At 32.8% G+C, this 26,004-nt stretch overlaps 5 protein-coding genes and 1 long non-coding RNA gene across 7 annotated transcripts; 2 read left to right on the forward strand and 4 right to left on the reverse strand.

The window, feature by feature from the left end:
- Positions 1–1,223: 1,223 nt before the first annotated feature.
- On the reverse strand, positions 1,224–2,455 carry LOC130940235 (embryo-specific protein ATS3A-like). The gene is made up of 2 exons (XM_057868324.1): positions 2,069–2,455; positions 1,224–1,996 (listed from the first exon to the last, which is right to left on the reverse strand). Exons 1-2 carry the CDS (start codon positions 2,219–2,221, stop codon positions 1,616–1,618), a joined length of 534 nt encoding a protein of 177 aa, XP_057724307.1. The 5' UTR covers positions 2,222–2,455; the 3' UTR covers positions 1,224–1,615.
- Positions 2,456–2,500: 45 nt separating this feature from the next.
- LOC130940236 (embryo-specific protein ATS3B-like) lies at positions 2,501–3,519 on the reverse strand. The gene is made up of 3 exons (XM_057868325.1): positions 3,256–3,519; positions 3,079–3,183; positions 2,501–2,995 (listed from the first exon to the last, which is right to left on the reverse strand). The coding sequence occupies exons 1-3, from the start codon at positions 3,391–3,393 to the stop codon at positions 2,723–2,725; spliced, it is 516 nt and encodes a 171-aa protein (XP_057724308.1). The 5' UTR covers positions 3,394–3,519; the 3' UTR covers positions 2,501–2,722.
- A 1,046-nt stretch (positions 3,520–4,565) lies between these two features.
- On the reverse strand, positions 4,566–7,330 carry LOC130940486 (uncharacterized). 2 transcript variants are annotated; one of them, XM_057868620.1, is made up of 5 exons: positions 7,168–7,330; positions 6,737–6,850; positions 6,139–6,218; positions 5,357–5,481; positions 4,566–4,897 (listed from the first exon to the last, which is right to left on the reverse strand). In XM_057868620.1, the coding sequence occupies exons 1-5, from the start codon at positions 7,218–7,220 to the stop codon at positions 4,826–4,828; spliced, it is 444 nt and encodes a 147-aa protein (XP_057724603.1). In that variant the 5' UTR covers positions 7,221–7,330; the 3' UTR covers positions 4,566–4,825. The 2 variants fall into 2 exon arrangements, with proteins under 2 accessions (XP_057724603.1, XP_057724602.1); XM_057868619.1 differs by lacking the exons at positions 4,566–4,897; positions 5,357–5,481 and adding an exon at positions 5,510–5,960 and having other exon boundaries at positions 6,101–6,218.
- Positions 7,331–10,186: 2,856 nt separating this feature from the next.
- Positions 10,187–10,846, reverse strand: LOC130940332 (ethylene-responsive transcription factor WIN1). The gene is made up of 2 exons (XM_057868445.1): positions 10,767–10,846; positions 10,187–10,679 (listed from the first exon to the last, which is right to left on the reverse strand). Exons 1-2 carry the CDS (start codon positions 10,844–10,846, stop codon positions 10,187–10,189), a joined length of 573 nt encoding a protein of 190 aa, XP_057724428.1.
- Positions 10,847–19,601: 8,755 nt separating this feature from the next.
- On the forward strand, positions 19,602–21,843 carry LOC130941327 (uncharacterized). The gene is made up of 4 exons (XR_009070619.1): positions 19,602–19,764; positions 19,856–19,910; positions 19,999–20,127; positions 21,564–21,843. It is a non-coding gene; the product is annotated as an uncharacterized LOC130941327 (long non-coding RNA).
- Positions 21,844–22,293: 450 nt separating this feature from the next.
- On the forward strand, positions 22,294–24,564 carry LOC130940134 (uncharacterized). Its single transcript, XM_057868183.1, has 3 exons — positions 22,294–23,095; positions 23,182–23,237; positions 23,296–24,564. Exons 1-3 carry the CDS (start codon positions 22,294–22,296, stop codon positions 24,562–24,564), a joined length of 2,127 nt encoding a protein of 708 aa, XP_057724166.1.
- Positions 24,565–26,004: the final 1,440 nt, after the last annotated feature.

The following is a 26,004-nucleotide window of genomic DNA, read 5'->3' on the forward strand; positions in this document are numbered from 1 at the left end:
ATATTTTATGTTATATCCTTTTAAAAATTATCACAATTTTTTCTTACATTTTTGTTATATAAGTAATTTTAAAATTAAGTATGCTGATAATGTGGTGCGTTCTAATAATTCCAATCTATATGTTGATATTATTTTTAGAAAATGTCAGTATTAAATAATTAGATTTATTAATATTTAGTGATTAATATAAGTATTTTGTGAATTTTTTTAATTAAATATAAGCACTTTATGCTTTTTTTTATTTTATAAATGTATTAACATACGACAACTTTTTTTTAATTAAATATAAATACGTTATGAATTTTTTTACTTTTTAGATTATTTGGTATTAGTGTAAATAATAAAAATATATAAACTTGTTTTATATAAGATAAATATATTCATAAATAGTTTATTTTAAAAGTATATTTTAAATATAAGTATAAAAAAATAGATATTTTTTATACATTGCACGTATAGATACACTAATTTATAAATATAGAGAAAAGGAATCTGTTTACACCAAAGATTTATATATTGGTGAATAAATTATCATGCGTGATAAATTTCATCAATCTAACTGCTGATTAATGTTATATTTTTTTTATAGTCAAACTTAAGGGCGGAGTTTAGTTGAGACAATGGGGTTATGACCATCTCCAAATTTTTTATAAAAAAAATAGTAATATTTTTTAAAAAAATAAAAAGGGAAAAGTTTAGGGCCAACAACTTTATTAAATTCTGGCCAGCATGTAACCAGTAAAAGAGAAGTGAGTAATCTTACATCATTAGATGAAATCTCACACCATTATAAATATCATTGATGGCTACAAATTACAAAAGTTGCTAGCACCCTAGCACTCCTCAAATAAAAAATAGTTCAGTTGGCTCAGATACTTTATTATAACTTAAAGCACCCAAGTTCACTAGCAGTTTCTCTATTTGCATTTTGCAGCTCTCTATTTAACAAGTAACTCTCTTGATTGATAAATTGATTTGTTTGATATTAACTCTTCCAGTATTTATAACTACTACATCATTTTCATCAATGAAAATAACAAAAAAAAAAATTTGAAAAAAAAATTGCTAAAAAGTTTAGTTCTAATTCAATTATTAAATAAATTTTGTTAGTTCTTACAATTTTGTTTTTGGTTTTAGTCTAATAAAATTCAACATATTTCTATTATTTTAGCCTTTGTATTAGTTTATCTACCAAACATATATGTTTCGATGAATAATTCTTGTATTCTTATGTGTTTATTTTCATAGAAATCTATGTGTATGTTGACATAGACCTTGAATAATGTAGACACATGGATTGATATGCAAGAGTTACCCACTAAGTTGGTTAACTCAATTAGTCATTGTGTTGGTATCCTATCTTTTACGGTGAAAACTCAACTGCAGTCGAATTCACGTGAAGTTGATACTTGAAAACCGTTAGATGATTTGACTAATTTGACTAAATTTTTATTTACCAGCTCTCAAATATCAACTTCACGAAAAGTCGACTTAACTTCATCTGAGTTTTCATCATCTTTTATTTATGGAGCAAAGGTGAAAATGCAGTGCATGAGCAAAATGGATTTATCGCCATATAAATGACAAAAAGTCAAAAAATGAGAAGGTTATTCTGTTAGTAATTATTATTATAAGGACTACACTTGTTAATTTGAGCCCAAACACCGCGTGGAATGAAGTTATGAAAGTGAAAGGTCATGGGAAGCGCTCTGTATCCGGATACGGTGAGTGTTTCTGGAATCCAGCCATCAACTCCATCTCTGTACAGTTCTACGTAGCACACCTGCTTGATACATGGTCCCCCGTACAAGTCTACTCTGTCCTTTCTACACCTACTGAACCTCCCTGATGATGGATCCTCCAGCCTTGCAACGTATACTCCATTCCCATCAACGTCGCGTAATCTAAGGCTGATTGAATCCCTCGTATACGTCGGCGAATCGCAGCTTGTGCTGATGGTCAGTGAGTAAATGCACCCACCACCACCACGCCTATTCTGCACAATTCATATATATACATTACAAAGTAGTCAACAAAGCAGTTCAATTCATCTATATATTAAAATTACCGGCTGCGGCTGCGGCTGCGTTCGGGTTCTGTTTCTGTGGTGCTTCAAGAGTGATGCATTTACTCTACCTGCTGGCTTTGCTTCCGACAAGGCACCAATGATGCAAAATGTGATTACTATTGAGCTTACTGATGCTTTCATCTTTTTGTTCATCACTTTTTCTAATTACTTAACTTTTATTGATTACTCAAGGACTTCACCATTTAATTTACTCGCAACTACTTTCTTAGTTACTTCTATATAAAGGACTAAGAAACCTCAATAATTTATTATATTATATATTTTCTGTGCCCATTTCCTTTCATCAAAGGCCGACCGGTCAAGTAAACAAATTATATATGATTAACATATGCAAATGTTTTCATCAAAATATTCTCTATGCTATTTTAAAAGTTGAACTAACCTTTCAGTATTTGCTATAAGGCAAGAAACGAAACCAATATTTATTTATTATTTTAATGTGAAAGACACGTTAATTCTGACCCCCCCGGGGGGGGGGGGGGAATATGTATAGAATAAAAATAAAAATAAGCTAGTCTTATACAGAAAATCCAACATTAGGCCCATTACAGAAGAAACCCATAGAAAAGGGTTAACAGTAGGCCCACTAGATTCCTAATTTATTAGATGTTGTTGGGCTAGAAGGAAGGCCCACTAGGCGAAAGCAGTGGAGGCGGAATAACGGTAACAGTAGTCAAAGCCATACCAAACGCCGTAAGGAATGAAAGCGTTGTAGTAGAAGGTAACGGGGCTGGAGTAGTAGCCAGATACGGTGACGTACTCGGGCATCCACCCATCGTATCCGGTTCTGTACAGATACAGATAGCAGATTTGGTAGGTACAGGGTCCGTAAATCTGAAACGTATCCGTAGAGCAGCGCTCGAATGTTCTAGAATCATAAGGATCCCCAAGTCTTGGAACATAAACCTGATAGCAATCGATTCCAAATAGGAAATATATATAAACCTAGCGATGAATGGAAGCAAAAGGAATAGTATAATATAGTGTACCTGATAACCATAGGTGTCGCCAAATGCGAGACTGATTTGATCTCTCGTATAGGAGGGAGAGCTGCAGCTTGTTTTAATGGTTACTGTATAAGTACAGCTACTACCCTGCAACTTACAAGTTACAACCCTACATATTTATCATCATTCATATAGGAAGAGAATATTCTTATTTCTTACAAGTTGCTGCTGAAGGGTTTGGTTGGGCTTGAAAGATTCGTTAGCTTGAGGAAGCTGAGTGTGAGTCTGATCATCAGTGGAGAAGGAAGCAACCACGCAGAATATGAGGATTATTGAAGTCACAGTCTTCGTCTTCATGCTTTTGTGTTGTATTCTGCTAACTGGTAATGAAACGATCTAAACCAGTGGACTAGACTCTAGAGGCACACAGCCTTGGTTTTCGGATGCCCACGTCTCGCAACAAAGGACAAGGGGGTAGGTGTACTCATCTCCTTAAATACATTTATTTATTTCCCTTAGCATCAAAAGATCCCTTATGCTAATCCTTCTAAAATGATTCAGATTTAAAATTAACATTTGAGATAGAGAGATCAATTACTAACTGTGACGGTTTATAGTTATTTACTTATTTTTGTTTGATATTTATTTTTCATTATAGTATTATATAATATACTAACATAAATAATAAAATTAAATTTGAATGGCAGAAAAAAAAAATTATATATTCTTCTCTTGTTATATTTGTATCTTTCAATCTTTCATTATAGTGACTAGTGATGTTTGATAGAATAATTCTCCTGTCCCTGTTAGTTAACTTCCTTTTTCTTAGTTTTTATCTTCTAGTATATGAACCTTGGGTGCTTTCTACCTATTTGATCATGAGAAAATTTCACCGTTTTCATTTTTCAACGCATGTTTTTTGCAAATTAATCATTAAGCCGATAAATTTTTCGAAACGAAATTATAAACCTAAATTAAGTAAATTTTACAAATTAAAAACAGTATAAAATTGCTTGATGGGAAAGTGAACTTTTATCTGTATAAAGCATTATTTTATTTTGTCTCGCAAAACTCGTGTTATGATTTTTAGTCCAATCCTCGCAAACGACAAATTTGAGCCAGTCAATGTCAAAAAGTTTAACCTATTTAAATGCAAAATTTGAAGCTGCATCCTTTCCAAAAGTTAAACCATTTCAGATTTCTCACTTGGATCCTACAGTACTTTCCAATGTTCTTCCGGCGAATCGTGCCTCTCAACTCCATAGTTCTCAAGCATAAATACAAGTCGTACAAAAGAATAAGATGAGATCAAATTGCGGAACAACGCTTTTTGCAGTAAGCTATAGTCTGGGGATAAAAACCGTCGTCCAAAGAATAAAAATAATCGTACACATGTGACATCTAACAAAGAGAACTTACATGAGCAAACGAGAGACAACCAAAGGGGTGTGTTTTTTTTTTTTGTGTTTGGGAGAAAAAGAAAGAAAAAAAAGAAAAAAGGGGGGGGGGGGGGGGGGGGGGAAAGCAAATTGCGCAAGGTACAATAAAATCAAGCATATATAGATGTCGATACAAATATTGTCTCAGCAGAATCCTCAATGACATTAGCAGCAGTACTAGAGACTCAAAGTAAGAAAGCTCATACCGAGAGGATTGCCTCAATGATAGCATAGCTGTTGCAGAACTCATATATCCTACAGAAACTTCAGCGCCTTCCCATTCCAACTAAGAAGATGCTAAACACAACTCAGATTGATGATTGCGTTATAATTGGCCATTAACTTCTCATTCAGAACTCTGTCGGAGGTTTCAACCTTATCAATCTTTTGATTCTATCTTTCTCTGTATTTTCCAAATATCCCTTCAAAACATACACAGGCCAAGTGTCAAGCAAAGCATCAAGAAGAATTGCTACTTATAACAACGAAACACAGACGTTGTATAAAGGTACTGTTTGGATCAGTAATGAGTGACCCCAGATAACAAAAGGCATCACAATATATGGGGAGAGCTGAATCACTTTTGAGTGGTATTGCAAAGTTTCTTCCTTCGACAGTTCATATGAAATCTTATATGCATATAACATGGAACAATATTTCACGAGAATAAATGAAAATAATGTCAGATTAGATGGGCCTCATCCAAAACGGATGACCTCAATAATAATATTCATTTGCACTAGCTAGATATCTATCAGGATGCATAACGCTTGATGAGTTGATGTCATCAATTGAAATGTCTCACGTCAAGCAGAGTGAGTAACCTGAGAAATTCAAAACAATCAAGCTCTTATATTAAGTAGTACAGCATGTCTCCTCACCTTCCATACAATTTCATCCAAGCACAAGCATATCCTTCCATACTTATCAAGGAAAAGGCGCTCAGTTGGGGGCTTCCCACATACATCCTTCACAGCTGAGGTTATGACAAAGATTACCTCCGACACTGAAAATTTAAAAAAAAAAAAAAAAAAAAAATGCTAATAATGTACCTTTTGCAGACCCTAGAAAAATAACAACAATATGCTTGACATTGTTGAAATTGATGATGCCATGAAATATTTATAAACAAAATAACCTGCTTTTCTTAAATATTAATAAGATATTTTCCCTTTCTCGGTAGGTAGACAACAGTTCCCAATAAGTTGAGATTGTGAGTTCTATATCTCATCAGTCCGATTGATTTCGAATTTTCCTTGTTTTATTCTTCAAAAAGTCATGCTAGGAAAAGAAATATTAGTAAGAAAAGATCTAGTTTCAAAATATTTTTGTGTATTGGTTGCCGGTATCTATTACAAGACAGAAAAGGGGCAAGTCTCTCCCACCACTTTCTCCAAAAATCTCCTTAATCATCTCAAAAGAACAAAAGGTTATGAATCTAGGACCTCCAAGCCAGTGCTTCAATTTCAAAACATGTGAGCATATCTGGTTCCAAGCATCAACAAATGAGATGACTTCTTTCTAAGGTTTAATTATTACCATTACCAAATATGAAACATTGGGAAACATTCATATTGATATTAGAATCAACAACTGACATGATAGTTTTGTGTACTTTATTTTACCATCATCAAGCATAAAATACAGTTAACTGGATACATACAAGCAAGTTCATCATACTCGTCCTTGCCCACAACATATATGCTGACATCCCCTAGAACTGTGTACACAATATAAACTGACCTGAAAAGAATAAAATACGTAAGCCAAAATACCATATCAATGTCACATAATAATGAGTCATGATTTTTCTAAAATACAGGAACTTGAATGAACAATAGTATGCACTATGCAGTGAAGCAAAAGAGACTAGATGGGAAAATATTAATAGTAAGCAATATTGTTCAGTTTGTTTATTCTCTTCCACCAAACAAACACAAAAAACTAAACAAATGGAAAACTGAGTATAGTCCATCACTATAATCTCTCTCTCTCTCTCTCTCTCTCTCTCTCTCTCTCTCTGTTTTTCAATAATAATAATTCAGGAAACAAGTTTGAAGAGCTCATTTGTCTTGCCTACTACTACATTTCAAGTAACCACAATGGAATCCTCCTCCCTAACGGGTTCAGAATCAAATAAATCTGTAAAATAGACGAACCAATTCATGTTGGCGCACACACAGACAAACATCCATACATACATAAATGACATGACATTGAATCTTCAAGGAATGAGAAGCATTAGAGAAGAAGAGACTAACTTGTGGCAAGCAACGAGGAGCTCTTCATTTTTGGCACCCTTGAGATTGTCAGCTCCTAATTTAACCAAGAAGGAACGCCAGTGTAGCCGCTCCTCTGCAGGAACACCATGAAAACTGAAACCATAAAGCCACTGAACTTAGATCGTTACATAATCATAAAGCCGAAACCATGACCATTTTGCTGTTCCTTTGATTTTCTGAGCAATTATGATTATGAACTGAAAGCTCCTCTCTATGAGGAGGAGGAAAATCGGGATTTCAAATTGCTTCAGAGATCAACAACAACAAATCAGCTACTTCTATCTTTCATTAACTACATAGGGATCTAACAGCAATATGAGAATTACATTACGAAGCATAGAAAGGAAACGAATCAAAATTGGGATAAATGATATAGATAACAGCAGGAAAAGAGAGAGATCTAAACACACCGTTCGATGAGGATATTTCCCTCAACGTTCGCAAACAGCACCGCCAGTATCATACTCTCAGCTTCTCTTTCTTCCTCTTTCGCCTGCGAACCTACGAGCTCCGATCGATGAAACGGGATCGCAGAGATCTTCTCTTGTTCTCCTACGCTTGGCGCTGCTTACAATTACTTAAATGCCCCCTTATTTTTACTTTTATTCCTTTATTACTTTTAATATATATAATCGATTAAATCGTGTTATTTTTATTAAAATTAGATCAGACAAATTTATTTGACTGAAAAATAATAAATCAAATTTTAAACTTGTCTAAATTAATATATTTTTTTATAAAAAATGACTACAATATTTCTATTATATAAAATAACTAAAATATTCTTATTATATATATTAATTTTGAGAATACTAAATTCTAGTTTTTTTTCTGTCGTCATAGAGTTAGAATTTAGAATTTTTAAAATTAATATATATATATAATAAAAATATTTTAATTATTTTTTATAAAAAATATTAATTTAGACCGATTTAAAATTTAATTTATTAATTTTTTGACTAAATTAATTTGTCGAGTTTAATTTTAATAAAAATAACATAATTTAATTAGTTATATGTATTAAATTTTAATTATTAAAAAATATATTTTTAATATCTTTATCCGAATGATTTCAAATAATAAACTCTTATTATAATCACAAGACTTGTCAACCCAAATTTGGGCAACTAACCATGATATATATACGAAAATATTCCCTAGTAAAAGCACACACGTGTTTGCACTTCACATGGGAATGTGATGCAACATGCACAAGGCCTAGTTAACTCCCCTTGATACAAATTCACCTACTACAAACCTATCTTCAATGTGAAACTATAGAAATCATTATTCAATGATAAAAATTAAACCCAATAAGCTTTCACAAGGAAGCCAGAGCCTATTTTTATAAGGCTAAAGCACCCTAAGGCTTATACCATTTTCGTACGCATGCATCATCATCATTTAACACCGATACATATACTACTACTAATAATTGGAGATCATCACAAACTAGAATAATTAAAGCATGGTTAAAGTGAATTGTTATCTAGTATCTACCAATGCATACATGTATATAAACATCATCATCATTATCATCATATGGGGAACAGCTCATAGATATACAATGAATGTGACAAAAAACAATTAGGAGCTTCATCATCTGCCTTGAGTAGTCCCCACTTTGAAGGCAATTTAATCTTCCATGTTCTTAATTTTTAGAGACAGAAATGCCCTGGCCTAAAGATACCTATAAATCTCCATCACATGGGGTTTCTCTCTTACTCCAATAGTTCCATTAATTTCCAATCCCGAAAGGAATATTTCAGTATTATCGCATTCGCACCCTTTATAGAATATACATGAATTGCTTTTCCGTTTTTCTATTTCTCCAAAGCTTCAACGTCATCCCATAAATTAGATTCATTCGTTTGTGTGACTCCAGTTCAATTAAGATGAAAAATGCGGGAACCGTATTGCCTTGTATATATTAACGTAACTAGAACAACACGACGTTACACATTCCGTGCATTAAATTGTTCATTTTGCTTATACTTGTTAGTTTAGCATAGTGCTTGAGATTTTATTCCATATCGCTGAAGATCGTTTCCATTTCAAAACTCTTGCATGTGCGTACTCTAATCCTTCTCCTAAAACCACATTTGTCGGCAGGAATCTTCAAATCAAGCTTTCAGAGTTGATTATCATGAATCATCACGCTGTCAGTATCAAATTCAATAAACAATCTTAATCTGTCAAATGATTTGGTGTGGTCTACATACACAGTACACACACACAACAAATTAAATTGAAATCATGTCATAGTCAACAAAATTATTAGCACATGTTTTGCTTCTTATAATTAAATCAACAAGGACACCATTTTCCCCACACCTTTGTTTTAGTACGATATTCTTTAGTTTCTTTCTGCTCTATCATGTGGTTGGCTACACTGTTTATTAATTAGTTGCATGCAGATGTACTTATATATGTTCCTTTTCTTCTTATAAAGTAGATCAACATATACATACATCTATGTCATATTAAGATTTGCAAATTTTGTATTTTTGGTTCACCTATAATATAGCCCATAGCAGCCAATATAGATACCTCAGTTTATAGTAACTAGTTTAAGTCTTAATTATCAACAGTAGATTTTGTGATTTGTAGTCACTAATTAGCTATAGACAAATTGGATAAGTCTACACTCTTAAAAATTAAAATTTATTATTAAGATTTAAATTTGGAAATAATAAAAACTGCGTATAAAATTTTTTAAATGGATGGAAGGAAACACTCTCCGTAGAAGCGCGTAATTTGAAAGTAGATATTGTTTGATTTCGCCACGGTGAACATTGAGTTTGTGGCAATTGAAAGAGTCCAGCTCAAGTTGGCTACAGACAAACAAAAACGTAAAAAACTTCTGTATAATTTAGTCACAGAAAAGCAAAACGTTGCAAATGATTACCACGATTATAAAAATTTGCTACTGCTTCTTGTTCTTGAGTATTTTCCCAGGTAAACTACGTGTTTCTGGTAGTGTTAGAGAAACTAGTGCATATACGAGTATCTGTATAATCCGCTGACATATAGGATGATGTCACAAACCATGTTGTCGTTTTCCCAATTTCTACAACTTAGAATCCATTTGAGTATTCTTTGTTCTTAGAAATTAGAATGAATATAATAGTGCCTTGAAGTGTTACTGTAGGGATTAGGGATCGTTAGGCAGTGGTAGTTAAAAAGAGGATAGTTTTAGAAGAAGACAGAGAATGGAATATAGAGAAGAGTATAGGTAGTTGCACATATGAGGGAAAGAGCGTTTCACATGCAAAATATTAAATATATATATATATAGCACATACACACTCCTACTTGGGACAAACAAACAAATAATTAAAGAACCACTACATGGGACTTAATTATTATTATCAATAATATTGCTTATTCAATTTTGTATTAATAATAATAATAATAATAATAATTGAGTTAATTCCTATTGAGAAGCTCTTCTATCATCTGCAGGGCAATCCTCTGTTCCTCATCCAAGCCACCGTTATTATTGGTGGCTTCCTCTGGCTTCAAGGAAGAAGAAGCAGGTTGGGTGGTGAGGGGGGTGGTGGTGTTGTTCCTTTCCAACTCGACCATCATGATCCAGTTGGATTCGGAGCGAGGCCCGGCCCGCTTCTGCCACACACCAATGTGGCAATTCTCTGTGTCGAGCCTGAGGCACGTGAGAGAAGGTGATGGGGACTTGCAACACTTCCTCAGCTTTGCACTAAGAACTGCAGAGAATGTTGTTGTGGAAGATGAAGATGAAGAAGAAGCAGTGCCACTGGAACTGTTGTTGTTATTGTTATTGTTCTCTGAAACTGGGAAGTTAGTCTTGGCGTTCCTTCCACTCATCAAAATAGCTGCTTCATCGTATGCTCTTGCTGCTTCTTCAGCAGTTTCAAATGTTCCAAGCCACACCCTCCTTTTCCTGAAACAACATTCACCAAACTCAGTTAGATATACATACTACTAATTAGTTTAGTTTTGTTTGATGATAGATGAATACAAGACGTACAATAATGGGTGGCGAATCTCAGAAACCCAAGAGCCCCAATGGCGTTGCCTGACACCTCTGAATTTCTTTGACTGCACCATATCAGAGAGAGAGAGAGATAGTAGTGAAGAAGTAGTGCTGAGGTTCAAATGTGGAAGTGGCATATGAGTTAGGGGAAGAAGCAAATTAAGGCTATTTCTCAACTTCTGATATATATATATATACTTGATAAGGGTGCGTCTGCAATAAGTGCTAACTAAATATCATATTAGCCTTTGATGCTGATAGCTGATAGGGTAGTAAGTAACTAACCATGCATATATATATATATATAGGGTTACACTAGAATGTTTGGTTACAACTTAGCTATTTAATTTCTTATCCCTCATAATTAATTAATCTTAATTTGCTGAATAGATATTATAAATTAAGATGGATTGTGATGCTTCATTATATGTTATGATAAAATCACATGAGGGTTGTCTTTATGCATGGTTATAATGATGTTACATGGAAATGAAAGTGTCAATTACGCCAAGAAGGAAGCCGTTACCTTCTAACTTAGAAAGACGCTTTGCTCCATACATGAGTTTGGCAATCAATAATTATCCATGTCATCATCATTTTGTATATATAATATAGTACCAATTAAGTTAGGGAAAGTATAAAGAACCAATGAAATACTTGTACAATGTGCACAATAGAGGTTTATGAAGTATAAGAGATATAACCATTAGTGTTACCTTTTCTCATCAGTTGAAACTTTTGGGATGAGTGGTATCATGATATGGTATTAGAGCACTAGATCCGAAATGTCAAGTTCATTTTGTAACTCAACAAATTCAAATCCAGTTATATACTGTCACAGTACAAATTTGAGAACATACATGCATGTTATCTTGACATAGGTAGAATACCAATATCCCATTACTTGGTCCCTCTCTTTCTATTCAATGAAAAAGTACAACCACAAAACTAGTACTCCCATCCTCTACATGCATGTATATATATCAAAGCAACCATTTCTCGTAAATTTATGACCTTCCCCTTTGAGGTAAAAACATTGAATTACAATATAGCCACTCCCAATAAACCTTAGGTAAAAATTCAGGTGAAGTTGACTTTACGTGAAGTTGATAGTTGAGAGCCGTTAGATAAAAAATTAGTCAAATCAGTCAAATCATCTAACGACTATCAGTTATCAACTTCACGTGAAAACGACTCCGTCTGATTTTCTACCTAAACCTTAATCCAACCACTAAATGTTTATTTATTTAACTAGTGTAGAACCCGCGCTTTGCGCGAGTTATCTATAGAATCTATTTTATTATATTTATAAATTATTTACTTGTATAAAGAGAGATTTATAATAGTGTTTTTTTATAATAGTGTTTGTTAATAACATATCACAAATCGAAAAGTTGAATTTGTAAATTTTAATTTTTTTTAAATGTTTAAAATGCAAAACCCATCTTTGGATTTTGTGACCTTTAAAAAACTTATCCTCTAATTTGTGAATTTTTTTTTTAATTTTTAAATCAACAAATCGAATCCTCCTATTTGTAATTATCTTTGTATTAAATTAAAATACATCACTTTTTCATAACTGAGAACAATACAACAATAATTTCTATATAAAAAAAAATTAGCCACAAAAAGATTATTACATATTTGTGAGAAAAAATAATTTACTTAGTATATAGATATACTAATTAATATTCAACCTGATTATTTAATAATTTTGTTTAGTGATTTCTAATTTAAGATAGATAATACATATTTAATTGATAATTTTTAAAGGAAAAAACATATATTTTAACAAATATTATTATTTAAATTTAAATTATCTTTTTTTACAAAGCAATTACCTAAAATGCTTCACAACTTTCATATAAAAAAATTACAAATTTAATAAATATCAATGTTTATATAAAAGTATATTAATTAAAATCGAAAAATAGCAATAAAATCTTTTTAAAAATTTTAAGATAATTTCTTACTGCACGCTATTTAATCTTTTCAAAATATAGAATACATTGAGTGATTTTTGTATAATATTCATAAGAGGTTAAAAATTATAAATGCCCCTTTTTATAACAAAAAATCATGAAATTTAATATCCCACACTAATTTTATGTTATTTCACAAATTACTATAACCAATCCATTTTATATGTATAAAATACCAATATTGATATTTGATACAAAATGAATGAGACCTCAAATAGAAAAGCACTTGAAATCATTATAATTGCATTTCATTGATTGACCATACAAAGATAATTAAGGTATATTATCACTTCTACTTCCATAACAAAAAAAATTAGTCTAAAATCTAATACGTTTGTCTATTAATTATTTTAATCATTTTAAATTCTAAAAATTTATTATTCATGCAAACGTTTTTTATTAAATTAAAATGTCAAAATTTTTAATTATTATAGAAAAAAATTATTCTAAAATTTAAAATACTACAAATCATCAAATTATGTTCACATATAAAACACTCAATTGATTTTTCTTGAAAAAACTCATTTGCCTATAAATTAGTAATAAAATATATGATTGACTTTCTCTAACAATAACTGAAATATTTTACATAACATACTAAAAATACCAGTAGAAAAATATATAATGATCAAAACCAAATTCTCATGGCCTCCACATTTAAAATGACACCAAAACAGAAAATTTATTCATTCAATAAAACCATGGCCTTCACATTTAACATGATTTATCAGCATCTCAACAGAAGTTATATGACTTGTTGCTTAACTGAAATCAATTGAAAATGAAGTTATGAAAATAATCTTGGCTTTTGGTCTGTAAATACTTTCATGGAAAAAAAAAAGTCAAAGAGTTATCCTCAACCTTCTATTATTTTTATAGGTCCAATAACAAATACAAAACTATAACCTGTCTTTGGTGAGCATAACATATATATCCTAAATTTCTAAGTTACCATTTCCTAGTTCATGCTTTTAGGGTTAAAATTACTTTAATTGGAATGATTCAACTTCAAAGTAATACAATGAAATAATAAAACTCAAAACACTTTAAAAGTAATAACAACAAAGAGCACAGACAGTCTCCAAAAAACCAAAATAAATAAATAAATAAATACACACTTCTATGAAGTAAGATAAGCAAAAAGCATTTATCTAAGATCCTTCATTAACAGTATGAGAAATATAGGAGATTATCCTACATGCTAAGAGACTGCCTGCTTTTCTATCATTAAAGAAGCAAGTTCTCATTTCTTAGAATTGATCCTCTTACTCATTTGCTAGAATTTTTGTCTTTGCTGCTGCTGCTGCTAAAAAGACATAATATTAATATATAGAGATTTATATAAGTAAAAAAAAATTGATGTCGAAAACCCTTAGAAAATGAGTATATATATGTCTAAAATCCCAAATTTAATCAAATAGATATAACATCTTTCTAAGATGAACTATGAAATGCATTTTAAGGTTGAAAATACCACAAATTTTTTTAATCTCACGTCAAGTGTACTTTTGAGGGACCAAATTCTTAATCTGATTTTTAAGTAACTTAATAATCTTCTTATAACGAAAAGCACACAAAAAACAAATATAGAAATTTTGATGGTCCATTAAACTTAAAAGCTTTTCAAAAAATAGAATCACCAAGACAAAATTGTTAGTAAAAAATTTCATCACAAAATAGTAACAATTCATAATAGTAGAAAATTTGAATCCTGCATCAAATTGATTCAAAAACAGCATTAATATCATAATTAAAAAAGAAAAAAAAAACAGAATAGGTGAAAAACAGAGGAATAAATCCATCAACGAAGAAAGCATCATTTTCTTGGGTAAGTCCTTGATATCTTACCTAATATTTACCTCTAATATTTTGTAAAATTCAGTAAAGCATATTTTATTATAATGAGCACAAATTTTACAAACTGCCTCTTCCTTTGGAATATTAGTCATAGTCATAGCATTCTCAATGGCTAAAAAGAGAAGAACAAAAGTGAGGATGCATTAGGAGTTTAAAACATCAAACAAAGCTAAAATTAAACACTTATTTTTTGCCTTCTCTTTCTCAAGAACTAAAAATCCAAGAAATGTATCTGAAAAATTATCCAACCACCCAAGAAAATGGATTTGCAAATTTAATAAAAAAATCTATCAATAGCCTGAAATTGCCGCATATAGACAATAGAACAACTCAATGCACAAATATTATCATGAAACAACAGAGCAATTAAAATGATAAGGAATATGTAAGCTTCCCAATAAGAAAAAAATTAAACTAAGTAGTAGAGGAAAAAACACAATGTTAATACTCATATGTAGTAGCCAAAACATAAAATTAAACTAAGTATGTAAATATGTATATCCCAATTCTCGGTAGTATTAACAGATTGAGTTTAAATTAAATGAGATTTGTCAGAACATGGTGTCAGTGTACTAATTTGAATGCTAGCTGTGTTTGTACAGGTAGAAAAATAGTAGATCGGAGATTTTTCTAAGTATGAACATATATAGCATGCTTCACTTAATTATTATAAATAACTCAACCTTCGCCTTGCTTTAGAATTTTGTACTATTTTCTGTTATACTGTCTATATATATTCCAACCTCCATACTAGTCCAAGTTCTAGCTACCTAAGCTAAATTAATAAAATTCCACCTTTTAAGTACAAATGTTTCTTCATTATTATGGAGGAAAAATAATGAAGTCTCGAAAAGTAAGAAGATATGTTTCTTTTTCTTGGGTAAAAGGTGCTAATTTTACACAATGTTGAAACTAACTGCGCAGAACTACTATATGTGTTAAAAAAGAAGAGAGTTGATGCGATTCAGATCCGGTAAAAAAAAAAAATTTTAATCCGTTAATAAACAAATAATTAAATTAAATTCTCTACCCAAGGAGGTTTATTCTTCCTCTAATCCTCTACGTATGTAACACTATGGGGTTTGTTCAGGTGAATTTCTAGAAAAAAAAAAATTTTAATTATTTTTTTTAAAAAATTTTTATAAAAAAGTAAAAGTAATTTTATGTTTGGGTATTTTATGTAAAAAGATTTTTTTATCTATCAATTATGTTTGAATATAATAATATAAAAGTACTTTTTGTTTATTTATTAAATGAAAAACATCATTTTTTAAGGAAAATAAATCTTTTAAAATAAGATGTGAATTACAATTTTTTTAAAAAAAATATTTTTTTATTTTTTTATTACTTTTATTTTTATTATTAAAAATTTACTAAATACACTAAAAAATAAAAAAAAAATTTTTCTATTAAAAAAAGATATTTTTTATCAAAATAATGTCCCCAAACAATCAAAGAAATAAATAAAGATGGATAACCTTCGATTCCTATGTATTAGGAGACGTTCTCTTTAATTTAAAAGGAGTTGCATGGTTATTATATAGCTCATTAGTAGAATAGCCAATAATTAAATTAAAGAAGTTGTTGAGATTATTATTCATTAAAGACTATAATAGCTTCTTTTAAAAGACTTTATGTAATGATAATCAAAGTAATAATTAATCGGGCGTCAATTTTATCCCTAAAGCTTGTAATTAACCGTCAAAAGAAGGAGCACAATAAAAAGAAAAGGTTTGACCTGTTAAGTAAGTATAGGAGATTATGCTATTTGAGTTATAGTTTGTAAACTTATTTTTTTAAAAAAAATAAAGTTATAATTCAAATAATATACATAATCTCTTCATACTCACCTATAAGTTACAGGTTCGAATTTTATTTTTAATTTTATAAAAAAATTAATTTTCATTTAATACACACATACAATTATTATTATTATTATTATTATATATATATATATAAAACAATATTATTTGTACACTAAAATTAGCCACTAAAATTAGTTATCAATATATTTATGTATAAATATATGTGTAGTTTCATTTATTTTTAATATGTATTAATATTTTAATATGCATTTTATATAAATGACTAATTTTAATAGCCGATTTTAGTATACACGTAGATAGTCGATATATATAGTAGGGTGCTTTATTTTGCATGTATATACCTCCAAGAGAGGCATGCCTATATATAGATCAGAGTACATGAACTGAACCCTTATGAATGCCTAAAAATATTTAAATTTAAGATCACAATAATGTTGGATAAAATTAATTGTATGTTCAATCATATAAAGTTGATCATCAAATTAATTGCCCTCCATTACTCACTCTAAGTATCAACGTTAATAGAATAGGGTTACGTTGTGTGTCTCCTGTGCGTTTTCACTCTTATCAACAACAGTATATATAGTTACATACGTCAATGTAGCAAAGTCTGATCGATAACGAAAAAAACAAAGGAAAGTAAATAAATTTTTACTTGGTGCATGGTCTTGAATATTTTCAGATGTGTTGTCGTAACAGAAGTTACTGAGAATTGTGCACGTTACTTAAATAGACACGTTTTTTGTTTATAAGTTGAGTGGGCCAAAAGTAGTAGCTACCTAAATCAAAGGAAGGCATTGCGTGAATGTTTTCATCGTAATAGAAAAATTAACGGTCCAACAGCTCAGCTGGTGTAATGTGAGAGTGTATGTTATATAGTACAAAGACATTTACCATATGGTATTATTATTATTATTATTATTATTGTTATTATTATTTCTTGTGGTACCTCTTAACTAGCCTTTATAAGGGGAGAGTGCTTCACGCACGTTCCCCTCATCAACCACCACGTTGTCATTTTTATTAATATCATGAACAACTCAGAGATGCAACTAAGGGTTTATATTCAATCCTCAGGGTCATTCCCTTGGTTGGACAATCTTTGCCTAACACTGTGCCTTGTCTAAATTTTGATATGTGATTCTAACAGCTATCTCCCACATTTTTTTTATTTTTTGTTTTTTTATCTTTATCATCATCAATCTCGGATCAGAATACTGAATAAGAATAACCACTTCTCTTTTATTAATTATTACCCACTCCCCTCTCTACTACTACTAGTCCTAGCTTCAATCTTTGGTAATTATCAATTTATTACGTTGCAATATAATAGAGTCCCAAACTTGGAGTAGTATTAGGTCGAATGTCCACTCCATTTCTGATCGAATCTCTAAACTACCATTTAATTAAGGAAAAGTATGAGGAGTCAGTAGAATATTTGTACAATGTGTACAATAGAGGTTTAGGAAGTATTAGAGATATAATCATTAGTGTTATTTTTTTTCTTCAGTTAAAGTTTTTGGGATTAGTGATATTATGATATGGTATTAGAATTCTAAATCTAAAAGGTCAGGAGTTCGATTTTTGGTGAACTCAAAAATCAGTTTAAGTTTTTGGAAAGATGTTTATTATCCCTAGTATTCGGATGATTATTCTAGATATATAGTATAAGAGATATTCATTTTGTAACTTATATAATCTATTGTACATATTGTACAAATAAACCATTGTCTTTCTAGCGAGATCCATTAATTAATTAGCAATAGTTCTAATGAACCGGTCCAAGCAAAGGAATCTATATTTTGTATATTCTTCTCACCAAAACTGGGTTGACGAAGCATAATGCAACCTTGAGGAATTCGTGTGGGTCTGTCGTTGCTTTACACTCTAAATAGATATTGACATATAACAACAATATTCTTTTTTTTTATGAAACAATAATTTGATTAGTATGTAGTCAATACTTAATTAGTATTTGGAGTATCACTTTCAGTTTCAGGCCCAACTTCACTCCATGGTGTTGATGTCTTATCCTCGCAATGCAACCGATATATTAATATCTATGTGTATACTATATATAACTAGATATTAAAAATAAAAATATTTTAATACATAATTGATTCAATAAATAAAAAAATACAGAGATATAAAAAATAATAAAAGTAGATAAAGACTTAAAAAAAGAGAAAGAAAAAGATAACGTGGATGAAAATTATGCGTAAAATGAAAAGATAATTGCAATATAAATAAAAAAAATAACTGATAATTATTTTTTTGACTTTTTTTAATGGTAATTATATCAACTACTCATTATTGATAGGATTAAAATGAAAAAAATTAAAATTGAATATCAAATTTTCCGTATCCGTTTTATATATTATTATTATTAGATATAGATAAAAATAAGGTAGGGAAAGATGAATTGTTATGGCAATTGCAAAATAAAATTGGTGAAAATTTTTTATTTGGAGTAACAGTAGGATGTGTATGGAGAGAGAAAGCCAAGCACAATATTTTAAAAATAATAATTATAATTATTTTTTATTAAGGACAATATTAAAAAGCAAATTTGGACACTAAACTCATGTTTTATTATTATACTAGTGTATGTTCTCGTGTCCTACACGGCATAATACATAAAATTATATAAAAATTTTTATTAAAATTTAAATAAAAATATATATAATAATTATTATTATAAACGTTTTACAATTTAAAAATATTAAAAATAATTAATATTTATTTTAATCAATTTAAATTTATTGAATGGTCATCTCATTTGTTCGCTTAAGCAAGTATTTGGAGTTCGAATCTCGCCTTGTGTGTATCACAATCCATTAGTTAGCGATAGATCCTTAATAAATAGAACATCAATATATGGTGGATTAATTCTCGACTTGCCAAGTTAGAAAATGTAAACCCCGGTTAAATTAGTTAATAAATTAGTTTTTAATAAGGAGGATTAGAAATGCGAATATTATATCAAAATAGGGTAGAACTCATCGAAATGAGAATTTTGACACTAATTTTGAAGAAAACGGTCCAAGATTGGACCGAAAGGACCGAACCGGTTGAACCGGATCCGAACCGGGCTGTCGGTTCAACCGGACCAGCCCTATTAAATGAACCCAGCTTTGTCTTCTCCCTCATTACTGCAGCAACGAAGCTTTCAGCTTCCAGGGAGAAGAGAAACGAGAAACATTCCCGTAACCCTTACGTTAATTTCCGATCCCCGTAACTTCTCCGTCCGAGCTCCAATCGCCGCACCGTTTGCGGCCACGCGTTCACCGCGTCGAGCTCTACACTTCTATCGGAACAATTTCATAGGTAACTTATTTAATCACTCTCAGCTTCATCTTCCCCCAATTTTTGAATTTTAAGTGGGAATATTGAATTTCTTTGATTTCTGATGTTTTAGGATCCAATTAGCTTGAGAGAAACATTCACTCTTGCTTATGTGTAGCTTGGGTAAGGTGAGGATACGATAATTCTATTTTATTTTCATTAAATTTGAGCTTTGAGTATTAAATTGGGTATATATGTATTATGAATGTGTATTAGGTTGAAAATAAATAATTGGAGCTTGAAATTGTGAATACTGGAACTTGGAGGAAGCGGATTAGTTGAGTTTTGAGGGGTTGTCTTGGTTTTGAATAAATAGCTTTGGTCGTTACGTGGAAATCGGCTAAGGTATGGTTTAGGTTTCTTGCATTTAATATATAATGTTCTGTGAAAACTTAGGCTAGATGACCATAGGATAAGTTGGAATGTGGGTGTATGTTTAATGTTTAGTAATTTTTCGATGAATATATTTGGTTGAAGTTTATTGGATAATTAGTTATTAATTTTGGATGGTGAATGTTATTACTGATGAACATGGTTAGTTTGGTGCTTGTTGATTAATTAATAATTTGGTGAATTATTGATTTGAGGTATCTTGTGTTAGAAGCCTAGGATTAGTGAACTATGATCCTTAGTTGAATTTTTGGTTGTTGGATTTGAATATTGTATGAGTATAATTGTTGATCTGAGGTAGATTTATTGTGGTGACTGTTATGATGATGAGGAAGGGTGTGTTGAATTGAAAAGAAAGCAGGTTTGGACCCGAAAAGGGTGGCAAAGTCCGAGTTTTAGAGGAGGTGCTGCCAAAATTTTATAAAAATTAGAGATTTTGTTTATATGATTATCTAAAAAGATTTAGATTCAAAGATTATATGGTTTGAATTAGAGTTATTAAGAAAGTAAGTATGTTTTAAGTTTGAAGTTTGATTCTTAGAAAAGAATGAATTATGTTTTGAATTGGAACTATTGATGGACGAAATGAGAGGTGTGATACCGAAGGATAAGGATTGAATATGTTTAACGTATGATGATGAATGAGATGCAATTGAGAATGATGTGGATGTTAATGAATTATAATTGAATTATTTATATGGCTTATGAATTTGAATAATCTGAGATACGAGGTTCCCTGGATAAAGTGCCGTGGCTTGCCACCACGTGTACCAGGTAGAAAACTCGATACTCTGTTGACCCTACGACGTAAGTGTGACCGGGCACTATATAAATTCCCGGGAAGGTTACCCCCATTGAGCAATATTGATTATTTGAGATAAAGCTATGCATAGACTCTTGGGGATGCACGTCGGGGGACAGTCTAAGGACAATTCAGAATTGTCGGGTTGGCTGGATAACCGACAGATGAGCCTCATCAGTCATAGGACAGGCATGCATCATATGCATACTATTTGAACTACTTGCTTGTGCATTAACTGGGTGTGCCTAAATGTATCTGCTATGCTAAATGTATATTTGTTACTTGCAGTACTTGTAACCTTCCTGTGCTTGCTTTATCTGTTTGTTTGTCTGTGAAATCCTGATGGAGATGGAGGTATGGAGGAATGGCAATATGAGATTTAGGTTTAAGGTTAAGTTAAATCAGGTTTACATATTCTTAGAAAACCACCTTTTATGGCTTCTGTTTAATACTTTAAGCTCTACAAACTGAGTGTCGGCGTTCTAGGATTGCCTCTGGCATTCCCAGGATCTTATATCTTATGTGTGTGGCACCTTTACCATACTGAGAACCTCCGGTTCTCATTCCATACTATGTTGTTATTTTTCAGATGCAGGTCGAGAGGCATCTCGTTAGGCGTCTGGACTCTTGAAGCGGAGTGGTTACTGGGATATTTTTGTTATGCTATGATGTATATATATGTACTTAGCTTTCTCTCCGCATGACTTATTCTTTTTGATCCTCTTAGAGGTTTATGGAGAGGCAGGATTGTGTATATGTACTTTTGGGTTTGGATATGTATGTATATATGTGTAAATATTCTCCGGCCAGTCTTGACTTCGCAGGCTGAGTTAGGAGCTTGTTATTTTGTATCCTTGGTATTCTACTCCTACTTCTGTTATCTTATGGTTGATAGTTATGGTTTTCTTAGTACGTAAGTTAACTCGTTCCTTGAGCGTTGCGCCTTTATTGTGCGATTTTTATTTCCCCCTTTTCTTCAAGGCTCCTAGCATATTATAATTCTTCTGCTATTATATGTACTTATTTTATTTTAGAGGTCATAATACCACACCACCTTCATTTTACGACTTAAGCGTAAAGCTTAGTGTGGTAGGGTGTTACATTATGGTATCAGAGCAGTTCGTTCCTATAGAGCCTGAAAGACGGACTGATTGTACTTCTGTGCATTCTCTGTATATGTGTTTATGTGCTATTAGGATATCTAACTGATATATATGGCATAAACGTTTGTGAGCATGCATTTGGAACTTAAAGCATTAGACCTGCGATATTGAGACTGATCAACTTAATATCACTTGTTTGGTGTATATAGGGACCAGATGTCAACTCGCGGACGCGGTCGCGGGCGAGGTAGAGGTAGGACAGGCACCGTTACTCCTGCCCCCATAGGGACTGATCCAGTAGACTTTATAGCTGCCCTGGGAAATATGGCTGCAGCTATGCAGGCGACAGCTGAGACACTGGGTAATCAGATAAATCAGGGCTATCATGGAAATAATAATGATGAGGATGGTCCTATGACACTTGCTACATTTCTAAAAGTTCATCCTCCAACCTTTAGGGGAACCTCAAATCCCACTGATGCAGATAATTGGATTCAGGCTATGGAAAGGGCATTACAGGCACAACAGGTTCCTGAAGAGCAATGGGTTGAATTTGGAACTTATCAGTTGCAAGGTGAAGCTCAATATTGGTGGCAGGGAACACGACGTATCCTGCAGCCTGATGGTGCTGCGATTCCTTGGGAGGTTTTTCGGACAGAGTTCTATAAGAAATACTTTCCTAATTCAGCCAGAAATGCCAAGGAACTTGAATTAATGCAGTTAAAGCAGGGACAAATGACTATTGCTGAGTATACCAGTAAATTTGAGGAGTTATGTCGCTTTTCTCGTATCTGTCAAGGTGCGCCTGAAGATTTTGCTGAATGGAAGTGTATTAAATATGAAGGAGGTCTTCGGAGTGATATTCTGAGCTTCGTTGCCCCAATGGAGATCAGGGTGTTTTCTGAATTGGTGAATAAGAGTAGGGTGGCTGAGGATTGTGTGAGGAAGGCGGCAGCAGAGAAAGGAAGTTTGAGGGTGCCTTTTCAGAGACCTTCAGGAAGGAACTTTGCTCCGAGAGGTAGAAATTTCAAGCGTGGAGGCTCTATTCCGTAGCAGACTCAGGGTCAAGGTAATTACAGAAGGCTGAATACCAATGTTAATCAGGGAAGAAGATTTGGGAAGCAGCCACAGCAGGATCTGAATTGTCAGAGGTGCGGAAAGTATCATCCTGGAGTTCCGTGCAGACTAGGACTTGGAGTATGCTATTCCTGTGGACAGCCTGGGCATATAGCCAGTAATTGCCCAGAGAAGAAGAAGTATGAGACTGGTAGGGTGCAGCAGCCGGGGAGAGTATACACCACTTCTACCGTAGGTGCTGAGGGATCTGAGACACTGATTAGAGGTAATTGTGAAATGGCTGGTAAAATCTTAAATGCTTTATTTGATTCAGGAGCAAGTCATTCATTTATTGCATTTGAAAAGGCCCATGAATTAGGATTGAGAATGGTGGTTTTAGGTTATGATTTAAAAGTATATAATGCTACTCATGAAGCTACGGTGACTAGGATAGGATGTCCACAAGTTCCTTTTCGAGTACAACAGCGTGAATTTGTGCATGATTTGATTTGTTTGCCTATGACTGGTCTTGATCTCATTTTGGGATTGGATTGGTTATCCAAAAATCATGTTTTGCTTGATTGTTCTGAGAAGTCAGTACAGTTTATGCCGGAAGGGTCAGAAGCACCGGTTGTGGTGAATAGTTACTATTTAAATTCTATGATAGTAACCTGTTCTGGAACTGAATGTCAGGGTATTATGTTATTAACTGCGGGAGTATCAGGTGATGATCAGAGTTTAGAGCAGATTCCGGTTGTATGTGAATTTCCAGATGTGTTTCCGGATGATATTAATGAATTCCCACCTAACCGAGAGGTTGAATTTGCAATCGAGTTGGTACCTGGATCCGGTCCAATTTCGATTACTCCTTATAGGATGTCACCTTTAGAAATGGCGGAATTGAAAGCTCAGCTGGAAGATTTATTGGGTAAGCATTTCATCCGACCAAGTGTTTCTCCGTGGGGAGCACCAATGTTACTAGTAAAGAAGAAGGATGGGAGTATGCGTTTGTGTGTCGACTATCGGCAGTTGAATAAGATCACTGTGAAGAACAAATATCCGTTGCCTAGAATCGATGATCTAATGGATCAGTTACAGGGAGCCGGTGTGTTTTCTAAGATTGATCTGCGATCCGGATATCATCAGATAAGGGTTAGAGATGAGGATGTTCCAAAGACTGCTTTCAGGACGCGTTATGATCATTATGAATATACAGTAATGTCTTTTGGGTTAACTAATGCCCCGGCAGTATTTATGGATTATATGAACAGGATTTTCCGACCGTATCTGGACAAGTTTGTCATTGTCTTCATTGATGACATTCTTGTTTATTCTAAGTCTGAAGAGGAACATGCTGAACACTTGCAAACTGTGCTGCAAATTCTGAGAGACAGAAAGTTGTATGCTAAGTTATCTAAATGTGAGTTCTGAAAGAGTGAAGTGAAGTTTCTCGGTCACGTGGTGAGTAAGCTGGGAATAGCTGTGGATCCTGCTAAGGTGGAGGCAGTGATGAATTGGGAGCGACCAACTTCAGTGACAGAGATTAGGAGTTTCTTAGGTTTGGCGGGGTATTATCGCAGATTCATTAAGGGATTTTCACAGCTCGCCTTACCTTTAACTAAGTTGACTAGGAAGGATACGCCTTTTATTTGGACTCCGGAGTGTGAAGAGAGTTTCCAAGCATTGAAGCACAGGTTGACTACTGCACCTGTATTGGTGTTACCTGAACTAAGTGAACCATTTGAAGTGTACTGTGATGCATCTCTGAAAGGTTTGGGGTGTGTTCTAATGCAGCACCAGAATGTTGTAGCATACGCCTCACGGCAATTAAGGCCGCATGAGATGAACTATCCGACACATGATTTAGAACTTGCTGCTGTTGTGTTTGCTTTAAAGATTTGGAGGCACTACCTCTATGGTGTTAAGTTTCATGTTTTCTCAGACCATAAGAGTTTGAAGTATCTTTTTGAGCAGAAAGAGTTGAATATGCGTCAGAGGAGATGGATGGAGCTTCTGAAAGATTATGATTTTGAATTGAATTATCATCCAGGAAAAGCGAATGTTGTAGCAGACGCCTTGAGTCGGAAATCTTTATATGCAGCTTGGATGATGCTACAGGAGGAAGAGTTACTGAAGGCATTTCAAGGTTTGAATTTAGGAATTAGAGAAGAATCTGGAATTTTGTGTTTGAGTCAGTTGCAGATTTCAAGTGATTTTAAATCAGAACTTCTGAAGGCTCATCAAGACAGTGAAGCGTTACGTAAAGTATTACCGGCAGTTGAACAGGAAAAACAGTGGAGAGTGTCAGAAGGCCAGGATGGTTTATGGAGGTTCAAGAACCGGATTATTGTGCCTAATGTTGGAGACCTGCGACAAAGTATCTTGAAGGAAGCTCATAAGAGTGGGTTCTCAATTTATCCAGGGAGTACTAAAATGTATCAGGATCTGAAAGCGATGTTCTGGTGGCCAGGGATGAAGAATGATGTGGCATTGCATGTATCTAAATGTTTAACGTGTCAGAAGGTTAAGATTGAGCATCAGAGACCATCAGGAACCCTTCAGCCTTTGGAGATTCCACAGTGGAAATGGGAGAGTATCGCAATGGATTTTGTGATAGGTTTGCCTAAAACCCGATCTGGTTGTGACGCTATTTGGGTGGTTGTGGATCGACTAACAAAATCAGCTCACTTTCTTCCTATCCGAATAAGTTGCACAATGGAGGAATTGGCTCGAATATATATTAAAGAGATTGTCAGGTTGCATGGCGTGCCTTCTACTATCATATCTGATAGAGATCCTCGTTTTACATCAAGGTTCTGGGGAGCTTTTCAGCGTGCATTTGGGACTCAGTTAAGCTTGAGTACTACGTAT

The sequence above is a fragment of the Arachis stenosperma genome, chromosome 7 (assembly GCF_014773155.1).
Source record: "Arachis stenosperma cultivar V10309 chromosome 7, arast.V10309.gnm1.PFL2, whole genome shotgun sequence".
In the NCBI taxonomy this organism is placed as follows: domain Eukaryota; kingdom Viridiplantae; phylum Streptophyta; class Magnoliopsida; order Fabales; family Fabaceae; genus Arachis; species Arachis stenosperma.

Bases quoted from the DNA above. Each gene is read 5' to 3' on its own strand.
- LOC130940235 (XM_057868324.1), bottom strand. From the start codon at position 2,221: ATGAACAAAAAGATGAAAGCATCAGTAAGCTCAATAGTAATCACATTT. The intron at 1,997-2,068 runs GTAATTTTAATA...TGAATTGTGCAG, and splicing joins CGCAGCCGCAGCCGCAGCCG to AATAGGCGTGGTGGTGGTGG.
- LOC130940332 (XM_057868445.1), bottom strand. From the start codon at position 10,846: ATGGTGCAGTCAAAGAAATTCAGAGGTGTCAGGCAACGCCATTGGGGC. The intron at 10,680-10,766 runs GTACGTCTTGTA...ATGTTGTTTCAG, and splicing joins GAGATTCGCCACCCATTATT to GAAAAGGAGGGTGTGGCTTG.
- LOC130940134 (XM_057868183.1), top strand. From the start codon at position 22,294: ATGTCAACTCGCGGACGCGGTCGCGGGCGAGGTAGAGGTAGGACAGGC. The intron at 23,096-23,181 runs GTAGAAATTTCA...AATGTTAATCAG, and splicing joins AAGGAACTTTGCTCCGAGAG to GGAAGAAGATTTGGGAAGCA. The intron at 23,238-23,295 runs GTATCATCCTGG...TCCTGTGGACAG, and splicing joins AATTGTCAGAGGTGCGGAAA to CCTGGGCATATAGCCAGTAA.
- LOC130940486 (XM_057868619.1), bottom strand. From the start codon at position 7,220: ATGATACTGGCGGTGCTGTTTGCGAACGTTGAGGGAAATATCCTCATC. The intron at 6,219-6,736 runs GTTAGTCTCTTC...TATTCTTTTCAG, and splicing joins CTCCTCGTTGCTTGCCACAA to GTCAGTTTATATTGTGTACA. The intron at 5,961-6,100 runs GTAAAATAAAGT...GCTTGGAACCAG, and splicing joins GTATTTTATGCTTGATGATG to ATATGCTCACATGTTTTGAA.
- LOC130940236 (XM_057868325.1), bottom strand. From the start codon at position 3,393: ATGAAGACGAAGACTGTGACTTCAATAATCCTCATATTCTGCGTGGTT. The intron at 3,184-3,255 runs GTAAGAAATAAG...TGTAAGTTGCAG, and splicing joins AAACCCTTCAGCAGCAACTT to GGTAGTAGCTGTACTTATAC. The intron at 2,996-3,078 runs GTACACTATATT...GATTGCTATCAG, and splicing joins GCGACACCTATGGTTATCAG to GTTTATGTTCCAAGACTTGG.